Source organism: Equus quagga, chromosome 15 (assembly GCF_021613505.1).
Source record: "Equus quagga isolate Etosha38 chromosome 15, UCLA_HA_Equagga_1.0, whole genome shotgun sequence".
NCBI classification, from domain to species: domain Eukaryota; kingdom Metazoa; phylum Chordata; class Mammalia; order Perissodactyla; family Equidae; genus Equus; species Equus quagga.
Window position 1 is genome coordinate 85,710,763 of NC_060281.1, and position 10,064 is coordinate 85,720,826.

General features: G+C 49.3%; 1 protein-coding gene across 2 annotated transcripts in view; it reads right to left on the reverse strand.

Moving 5' to 3' along the window:
• Positions 1-181: 181 nt before the first annotated feature.
• The window catches only part of C15H22orf31 (chromosome 15 C22orf31 homolog), a 12,076-nt gene continuing 2,193 nt past the window's right edge, over positions 182-10,064 (reverse strand). Inside the window, exons 2-3 of one of the 2 annotated variants that reach the window (XM_046639171.1) lie at positions 1,705-1,870; positions 182-686 (exon numbers count right to left, since the gene is read on the reverse strand). In XM_046639171.1, coding sequence (XP_046495127.1) covers positions 246-686; positions 1,705-1,782 — 519 coding nt within the window. In that variant the 5' untranslated portion in view covers positions 1,783-1,870 and the 3' untranslated portion in view covers positions 182-245. The remainder of the gene's footprint in view (positions 687-1,704; positions 1,871-10,064) is intronic. The other variant, XR_006885250.1, reaches the window with a different exon arrangement.

Consider the following 10,064-nt stretch of genomic DNA (forward strand, 5'->3'; position numbering starts at 1 on the left):
AAGCCCTTGTTAAGGGAAAGGGGCTTATAGGAAAAATCCCCTAGCATATAGTCCTCGAAATTCCCTAATCACGAGAGTGGAGGGCAGTCCTCAGTCTGAAGTGAATCCCGTACCCATCTGCCTTGTTTCCCTGGGAGGGCAGTTACTAATTTGTAAAGCACTCTGGGATTACATGGAAGGTGCAAAGTGGTGTTTATTTTTCAGACATCTAGCAGAGAATATCCTGATCCCATGAGCTCCCGTTCCTACTTCTCCATCTTTAACTTGGGCCATTTCTTGGGCATAGTCTCCTCGTGGACCTCCAGCCGCTTCCTGCCTGGCGACAGGTCCTTCTGAGTGCCTTCGCGGGTGGCAGCCTGGCTGCACAGAGCTTTCCAGAGCTTTTGTTTGATGGCCTTGCCCAACTCCAAGCTGTACCTCTTGGGGGTCCCTGAAGGATTCCACAGCATCGGCTCGACCACAGTGTGGTACAGAGCCCGGTAACTCTCTGTGGGCAGGCCGTGGATAGTTAGCGTGTCCTCTGACAACTGCGGTCTCTTTCTGGTTTCAGGAAGCAACGCTCGGCCCTTCCAGGCTGTTGTCCCAATGTCCCGGGGTAGCACTTGGGTGGCAGCCACATGTTCAGCATATCTGCTCTCAAGATCTTGGCAGACTGTTTCTTTTTTCTCCTTTGAACTTTCTTTACTCTAGCCAGGAAGAAAGCAGAGAAGTCAAAGCTAAAACTTGAGAAGGGAGCTCAGAATAATTATCTGGGATTTGTGTCCCAGAGTCTTGGTTACAGCCACAACCAACATTTGTCTAGCGTGTTCTAGTTTACTGAATTCCTTCATGTATACCACGGCATGCGCTCTCCATAACCCTGTAAGGTCAGCAGGAGACAGCTTTAAAGGCAAGGAAATTGGAATTGGTTTGCCCAAGGCCACACAGCTGGAAGGTTAATAACCGCAGTTGTCATCTATTGAATGCCACGCAGGATCCTAAGCATTTACTCTGTGCCAGGCTCTGTTCAAAAGCCCTTTGCGTGTATTAACTCATTTAATCCTCATGAGACCCTATGAGGGAAAGGCTGTTGTTCCCCATTTTGTAGAAGACAAAAACCGAGGCAGAAAGAGACTAAGCCCACAGTTGTCCTCAGTTATAGTCAGAGTTGGTATTTGAACCCTGACAGCCTAGCTCCGGGGTGCCTAGGCAGACTGTAAATAGGTAGTGACCCCAGATCTGGTACTCCCTCCACTATATCATGCTGCCTTCCCCGACCCCCATCCCCACCCCCAACCATGCTCCACAGCACCCCCACACAATCCTGTCTTTCAGATTTTCTTCACTTCATATAACTCTCTTAAGCATTAACTGTTCTCTGGCTTACATTTCCCTCTCCCCACTCCATCACATTTCCTCACCCCCAGCTGTCATCTACCTCATTGATGCCTCCTGCAGGCCTCCTGCACCTAGGTGAGCCCGGCCCCTGCCCCACTGGTCGCAGGCTCTTGGGACTGATGGAGTGTCTTATCCTGCCCAGCTGGGTGGCTTTCATTGCTGAATTGTCCTTGGGCTTTAATCTCTTCGAGGGTTTTGCTTCTCCAAACTTGCGTGGTACTGGGCAGCATTTATCCTTCAGTGGTCGTCGCCTGAGCACCAGCTTAACCAGGCAGAACGAACTGGCAATTAACGGATTCTTTACAACTTCCCAGGAAGAGGTGGTACCTGGTGGCGGGGCATTGATGTTCTGCTTTGCACACGTTCTGGCTGTCCAGATGTTGGTGAGGGCTGGCGAGTCCACATAGCAGTCCTGAAGCCTGGTGTTCAGTAAAATAGACTGTCGGAGTCCATAGGTGGGGATGCTGGGGTCTCGTCTCGCATGGATTGGATGCTAGAATTATAAGGGGAAAAAAATGGAATAAAAAAGTCTCAAGCAGAGACTAGAAGGTCTACTTTGGAGGCAAAAGTATTAACATCTTTTTATAGACCATTCCTTCTACACAGCTCTTAGAAATCTTTCTACACCTCCTCTCTCCTGCTCACCAAAGCCTTTCGTACCAAGCAGGGAAGTGATAGTAACTTCACAAGGTCACGGTGATATTCATGCTCTGAAAGAACACAGCATGCTCAGGCTGGAAGTGAAGGATCACGGGGCATTTATAAGGAATCAAAGACAATTCACGTCTTCTGGAAAGCTAAGGGAACCCATTGCAGGAAAGGAATGGGAGACAGGACCACTTCAAGGTTCCCATAGGATCTGTAGTCACTCCTCAACCATGTCGCAACACGGAAATGACAGCAGGTAAACTGCCACACCCTGAATACACTTTCTAACCAGACTCCCATGAGCCAAGAGAGCTGCTCAACAGGGAAATATACGCTGGGGTCCATACAAGCAAAAGCACAATGTAAATGATGCTGGTCTCCATTTCCTGGGACCAGCCGTGAACAAGAGAACAATTTGGATAGATTAGAATCACACTCTTAAAAGAGACCTGGCTTTCTAAGAAATGTCATCTATAAAAAATAAAATCACCTTACCATATTTCGGTTGCCTTAAATTTTATTTTAGCTAGCTTAGTAGGGGGAAGAAATATGTATTTTCTTTTCCCTTTTTCTCTCTTTTTGTTTTGTTTTGTTTTAATATTTCTAGTCACTGTCTTTCTCTGCCTCAGTCATGTATGGGCAAATTGTAGTTTGCTCAGATTTTGGCTCACGTGCTGGCACTTTTGAACCATTATCTCTAGTATTTGTGATGTCACTTTGGTTTGTGATGTGGGTGTGGATGGGTGTTACATCATCGGATTTTATAGTTAAATTATGTTGGAAGAAGTTCTGTTTTGTTGTGCTTACAGCCTGAGGGACTTCTGAAGTCCTCATTCCCCCCAAAATGGCTTCGGCGAATTTTGAAGGTCCTAATGTTCTTAAGAAGCATGCTTTGCACACAACGTAGTCAAATATGCAGACCAGATTCGTAGATACAGGTGGTGAGATGCATCCTTACATGTGCAAAAGTGCCCTTCTCCATGCACATAAAGAAGGTACTGTTAAATTCTCAGAATAGCTGCCAAGGTTAGGGACCAGAAATGAAAGAACACGTTCCTGCAGCCCTGGGCACCTCTCCCTGCGTGTCTCTCCCCGGGAGACTACATGGTTTCTGGAATGTGGTTTTATTTTACATCCCATGGCAAATGCAGTAATTAGAGCTGTTAGCAGTGTCAAGGGCTTGAAATGAGAACAAAGACGCCTCTTCCTGGGAACTCTTGGGCAATGCCTAGCTCCTTATCAGGTGCTTGTCCTGTTGGTGGTTTTCATTTTTCATATGCAAAATGCCAAAGGAGGCTCCCTCCCAAGGGGGAGGAGAGCGAAATGATGGAAAAACAGAGTATGAGTCTGGCAGGCGTTCCTGGAATCGCATGTGTTGCCTGTCTGATTTTTCAAGTGTTGTCCCTGGAGTGAATCAAAGTCTGCAGGCAGACTGCACCGCAGGCCGTGGGGGAACCACCTCCAGGACGACGGCGTCTGGACCCACAGACGCTTGGGAGGACAATGGGGCCCATTCAGTGGCGAGCCCTGGCCTCACCTCCCAAGAGGTGGGTCAGTTTTAGAGCAGGGCGTTGGAAAGGGTTTGTCTTTGGGAAGGGTTTGCAGATGTCTGGAGACTGGGCAGGCAAGCATCCTTTCAAAGCTGGTGAATCTTGGAGAGGTGGCACCAGGCTCTTGGGCTACTGTCTGCCTTTACTCTGCAGGAAGGGACAGAAGCAAACAGAGGGCAAGAAAGGCATCGTAGAAGCAGGTCTTCTGTTTCTCTTCTCTCCTTCCCCATCTGGCTTTCCCGTACCTCCTCTTTCCGGACACTCATCTGTTGTGTTTACTTTCCTAGGCCTCTTACTCAATGACCATGTGACACTACTCTAGCTCTGAGGAGCATTCAGAAGCTCCTTCTAGCACAGAGCTGTTCACATGGACGGCATACTCTTCAAATTCGATCAAATTCTGCCTTCTGTCCCTTCAGTGTAATTCACTTTAATTGACTGTGCCCCAACAGGAAACCCTCATGTTTCTTAGAACTCACCCAGGTTAATCTGGCCTGTGCTGTTGTTTCTATGTCAGTAAAATCCGTATTTATTGAATACGTACTGTAGGCCGGGTACTATTCTAGGCACTTCACAAGCATCATTTCATGAAATGCTGCCAGTAGTCCTATGAGTTTGGGCACTGTTGCCATCCCTACTTTACAGATGAAGAAACTGACACACAAGGTGCTCAAGAACCATGCCCCAGGTCCCAGAGCTAGTAACCCACAAAGGCTGGACTCAAACAAGGTCTACACCACTTTTGCTCTTAACTACTCAGATCACTGTGATGCTTTGCCTCTCATCTAGTCGGCCCATCCACATACCACCCCTGGCCCCAGTTCTTGTCCTATTCTTGTCGTAAGACTGTCTCTGGGCTCAGGACTCAGTCTTCCTGAGTTGACATCCAAGATCCTTCTCTCAATGAATTCACATCTCTGAGCCCTACTTTTCTCATCTGTGAAATATGGATAGTAATAGTGCCTACCCCAAGGTTACTGCGAGGATGAAATAGGACTACAAATGAAGCAGTTGGCATGGCTCCTGGCGCACAGTAAGCACTCAATAAATAATGTACTTATTAAAGTTATTAATATTGTGACCCATTCGCCCATCCAACCCTTTCTTGAGCCCCTGTTGCTCATGGTCTGAATGACATCACCCAACACTTGACGTGAACTTCATCTCAGGTGCTTCACGGGCACCCATCTGGTTTATGAGGATAAGCAACGAGTCTCTTGAAGTGGAGAATGATTCTGATCTGACTTGGGTATCATGACATTTCTTTTCCCATGACCCGTCTTCCCTAAACGTTTGTCAGATTCATCGACCTCACAGAAGTGGTGTATTTACAGGAGCTACACTTCCCCCTGGTTGTGGGAGTCGTCCAGACTATCCTATGCTTTGTTAGACAGAAAGGGAAGCGAGTACCTGAGGATACGCTTAGGAGAGTGACTAGTCTTTAACAGGAATTGTTCCGTCGAAAGTTGCTCAGAATTATAAAGTCAGGATGGAAAGACTTTATCTGGTCCAGGGTCCGGAAGCCACGGCAAGAGATTCCATCATTGGTGCCAACACTTGATCCAGAGAACTTGGGGTTGAGGCAGTAGGACTTCCGTGTTGCTGAGAGGCCTGTCCCTCAGTTCGATTCTCCAATGAATCTTTTTATTCTGCTGAGCTCAGTCTAAATAACCTTTATTTTTCCACCCATCATTTGGCGCTGTGCTTCCTGACATATCTAAACCACCGCTTCTATTTGGAAACACATCTGCCCTTCTTTGATGCTTAGCCAAGCTCTCCTCACTGTATTTTTAGCTCCTATAATCTTCCTTCTTTCTTTTTTCTTTTCTACTACCTTTCTTCTCTTTAGTTTCTTTTAGCTCCTATTCTCTTCTGGAGGATCAGCTAATAAAGAGGAAATTGAGCCAATTTATACTAGTTTTTATTTTCTCCCTTTATGCCCCACCCCCCAAATTCTGGTGGAATTTGGTTGTTGTTAATTTCCTCAGAAGATGTTTTTATTTTAACACCCAAGCAGTAAATGTCCACACCCATCTGGGGATGTGTCTGAGGTTCATGATGCAGAAGGTTTAGGAAAGGAGAAAAACTTTGGATGAGAGAATTTGAAGAGGTTCCTGAATCATGACGCAAAGTCTGAGGACAGTCACTTCGACCATATGTGTGGAAGCCACACCTACCGTGGGCCGAATCTGTGAAATGAAGGTGCCCTGCCCACTCGGCAACCCTTCTCACCGGACTCTGGGTTCTCACATGTCACCTACATGTCCCACAGACACCTCTAACTCATGATGCTCCAGACCAAGTTCCTTCTCTCCCCTCACCCCCATTAGAACAAGTCAACTACTACTTCTCTTGAATTTCCCGTCACTAGTTGCCTGACCTAGAAACCTGGGAGACAAGATCAGAAATGGTACTGTGCTGAGCCGAGCCTGAGGCTAAAGGAAAATCAGGATTGTAGATGCTATTTTTATTTAAAATTTTGATATTTTGTTCATCATGGATTTTTCTGGCATTCATTTAGATTTTTTAGATTTTTTATCTTTCCTGCTTCTCTCCAAAGCCCCTTAGTACATAGTCGTATATTTTAGTTGTGGGTCCTTCTAGTTGTGGCATGTGGGATGCCGCCTCAGCATGGCCTGATGAGTGGTGCTAGGTCTCTGCCCAGGATTGGAACCGGCGAAACCCTGGGCTGCCAAAGCAGAGTGGGGGAACTTAACCACCCAGCCACGGGGCCAGCCCCCATTTAGAATTTTTAAAACATAGCATTAAACTACTGTTTATTAAATATATATATATATTTATTTTTTTTGAGGAAGATTAGCCCTGAGCTAACATCTGCTGCCAATCCTCCTCTTTTTGCTGAGAAAGACTGGCCCTCAGCTAACATCCGTGCCCATCTTCATCTACTTTATATGTGGGACGCCTACCACAGCATGGCTTGCCAAGCGGTGCCATGTCTGCACCCAGGATCTGAACTGGCAAAACCCGGGCCGCCGAAGTGGAACATGAGCACTTAACCACTGCGCCACCGGGCCGGCCCCTATTAAATATATTTTTAAATTTATTAAAGAATATTTATTTATCTTGATTACTGAGTTTTTGGGACCCCTTAAATTTTGTGCCTGAGGCGAATGCCTCGCTTGCTTCACCCTGATCCTGGCTCTGGACTACTCAGTAAGCATTTGTTGCCAGAACCCCATAGGGACAAGGAGGCAATTCACCATGGGGGTTAAGAGGGTAGGCCTGGAGTCCCTTGCCTGAGTTCAAAGCCCAGCTCCACCACTTTGTGTCTTTTGGGCAAGTCACTTAACCTCTGTGTAGGAGGGGAGTGGTAAGGGTGCCTCCCTCCTCAGGCTACTGGGAGCATTATGTGAATTGTGGAGGCTAGCAGTGCACACTGCCTACAGCTCAGCAAAGTCTTCAGGAAGTGTTTGCTATTGTTGTTATTATAATCAGGCTCCTCTTCCAGTGCTCTCTCCCCAACATGCCCTGTGAACAGAAATCATCCCAACTGGAGTTGCAAAGATACTAAGATGGCCCAAACTCCACCAGCTGAGATCTCCCAGCTTCTTGGCAAATCCCGCTGCCCTTAGAGGAATCGAACAGCCTGACTGCAGAGCGCAAGCAGGCCAACAGACAGACAGACGTCTTCCTGGAGGCCCCGGGGCTGCAGTCAATGTCCTCACTCTTTCCATGAAATAAAGCTGCTAAATGACCGAGGCATGTGAAGCATTGAAATGAATATCTCAGGCTGCTCCTTGCTGGGAGCCAGGACCACATAACTGAGCAAAAGACCTTGAGCCATTAAGAGCCCTGACCTAGACCCGCTCGGCTGTATTTTTAGCTTCTGTGCACTGTTTCCATCACCTGTGCTGGACTTTAAGCTGGAAAAGAGGGAAGGGAGGCCTGGGGAAAACTACAGGGATGTTTCTCATAGCGGCCAGTGGGGGCAGGGCCTTGCACACTATTTCTGAGTTCTGTTGTATAAGCCGGTTTCATGGGCGTGCAACCTGTGTAGTGGCACAGGTCCCGGCACTTAGAAGGGTCCCATGAGGCCGGCCCGGTGGCGCAGTGGTTAAGTGCTCAAGTTCCACTTCGGCGGCCTGGGGTTCGCTGGTTCGGATCCCGGGTGTGGACACGGCACCGCTTGGCAAGCCAGGCTGTGGCAGGCGTCCCACATATAAAGTAGAGGAAGATGGGTATGGATGTTAGCTGAGGGCCAGTCTTCCTCAGCAAAAAGAGGAGGATTGGCAGCAGTTAGCTCAGGGCTAATCTTCCTCAAAAAAAAAAAAAAAAAAAAAGGGTCCCATGCTTGCTTTAATGCTTTATTGCAACCATCTTGAAATTCTTAATAATTTTGTACAAGAGACCCCACATTTTCATTTCTCCCTGGGCCCTGCAAATTACATATCCTGTCCTGGTTGTACACAAGACACTGAAGCTAAAAGAAGGAAGAGAGCTTGTACCCACCCAGCGGGGGTGCCTTCCTGCAGGGGGGTGGGAGAGGCCAAAGCTGCTTTTAAGAGGCACGGATCCCCAGACTTGTCCAAATAAACCTTATTTTTAACCTTCTCTCTGCCCTTTCCTATTTCCTCCTCTGAAACTGGGTTGAGATGCAAAAGAACGGTGTAAACTGTAGAGAGCTGTGTCCTGCTTTGCTAAAACCTTTCCCCAACATCCTATTTAAAACAGCCAACGGATTGTTGTCTGTCAACAACATCATTTTCTTGTCTTTGCAGTACTTTTTGCTCTCTGAAATTCACATTTTTTCATGTTGATTGACTGGTCCCATTAGAAAGCAAGCGGTAGGAGGAAGACACGGGCTTGTCTTGTTGGGGCTGTGTCCTCAGCTCTGGGCATGTTCCTCCCTGAATATTTGTTGGATGGAGGAAGGGTCACCTTTGTTGAGTGCTTGCTTTGTGCTGATGGTTCCACCTGCAGCTGCTCATCTCATTCTCCCTGAAGGAGCTCCTGCCGGCGAGTTTGCAAGTTAAAGGTGAAGAGTTCCCAGGTCCTCCCAGGAGGAGATGGTTTTGGAGGTGGGGAAGGGCCCAAAATGGTGCCGAAGAGAGAGGGTGAGCAAGAGTGGGAGACACCATGGTGGGGTGCGGAGGGTGTGTCCCCAGGGACCGGGTGTCGCTGGGTGGGTGGGGGGTGACCCCCTGCTCCAATAAGGTGCCCAGAGTATTTTTGAACTCGGGAATGACACAGTGAAAACAAGGACTGCACAAGATGCTTCTTGCCGTGGCGCTGAGTCCTGTGGGTGGAGAGGGTCTGAGACCTAGAGGCCTCGTGGGAGGTAGCTGCTCTCTTTAGGGCCCAGCCTTGGGAGCAACTGGGGGTGGGGGTTGGGGGAGGCAGACCCTGGGAGTGGGCGAGGGGAGCGTTTCGGGGTGGCGAGAGGGGGCGTAGGGGCCAGTGTACCTAAGGCGGGCCCCGGAGCCCGCGGGGCCAGGACCGCCCCAGCCCGGCCCTGGGCGCGGCGAGTCAGCACACGAGGGCAGACGCTCCCGCCGCCGCGCGGGGCGCAGGCCCGCACTTGCAAGCCGGGACCAGGGACTTGAAAGCGCCCGGCGCGCCGCCCGGACCTGCCCCGCGGGGCGTCACCGCGGCGCTTTAGGCGGGAGCCCAAGGAAAATCTCCTCTGTCTGGGGGCAGTGCGGGGGAGGAGGGAGACCCAAGACAGACCCCAGTGCAGCCAGGGAAGACCTGAGGGGGGCGGGGGACAAAGGGTCTGCCACGCGGGGGCCGAGAGTTTAAGCAAGCCCAGCGCTCTCTGAGCCCGTGTCCCAGGCTGTAAGGAAGCATCATTGCCCCATCCACTTCTGCACTTTCTCTGCGTCGGGCGGTCCATTTGCTTCTATCTTATCTAATCCTGTGAAGGTCTTTATTCCCATTTTGCAGATGACTGAGGCTCAGACAGAGCAGGAAACGTGCCCCCGTTGACAAAGGATGTGTAATAGGATTCAGAACCCGAATTCAGAACCATTCAGTATGCTGCCTCCCTGCCTGCAAGAATCGGATGGTGAAAGGAACACAACATTTTCGAAGTTCCTACTGTGCGTGTGTAAGTTTCCCTGCATTGCCTCACTTAGTACAACCGCTTTGGGAGTAGTTGCTATAACGCCCCCATTTAACAGATGAGGAAATTGCAGTAAGAGCTATTTTTTCTTTAAATCTGACCAAGGTTTTATAGGTGACGGAGGGGGATATGAATCCAGACAGGCTGATTCCAGAGCACTCTGTTTCAAACCACTATGACGAGCCAAGCAGGGAAAAGTGGTTTGCAAACTGCTGTTCTGATTATTACCGCTGCGGTCGAGCCCGCGTGAGGGTCACGACCTGAGCGAAGGTGGAGCAGGGGTCACCGGGCGCCCGGCCCGTTTCAGCCGGGCCAAACCTCTGGGAGAGGACTCGGAGGCGGGGCCCAAGACCCCGCCCTTCACCTGCTGGCCCCGCCCCTATGTCGGACCAATAAAGTGCTCCGCG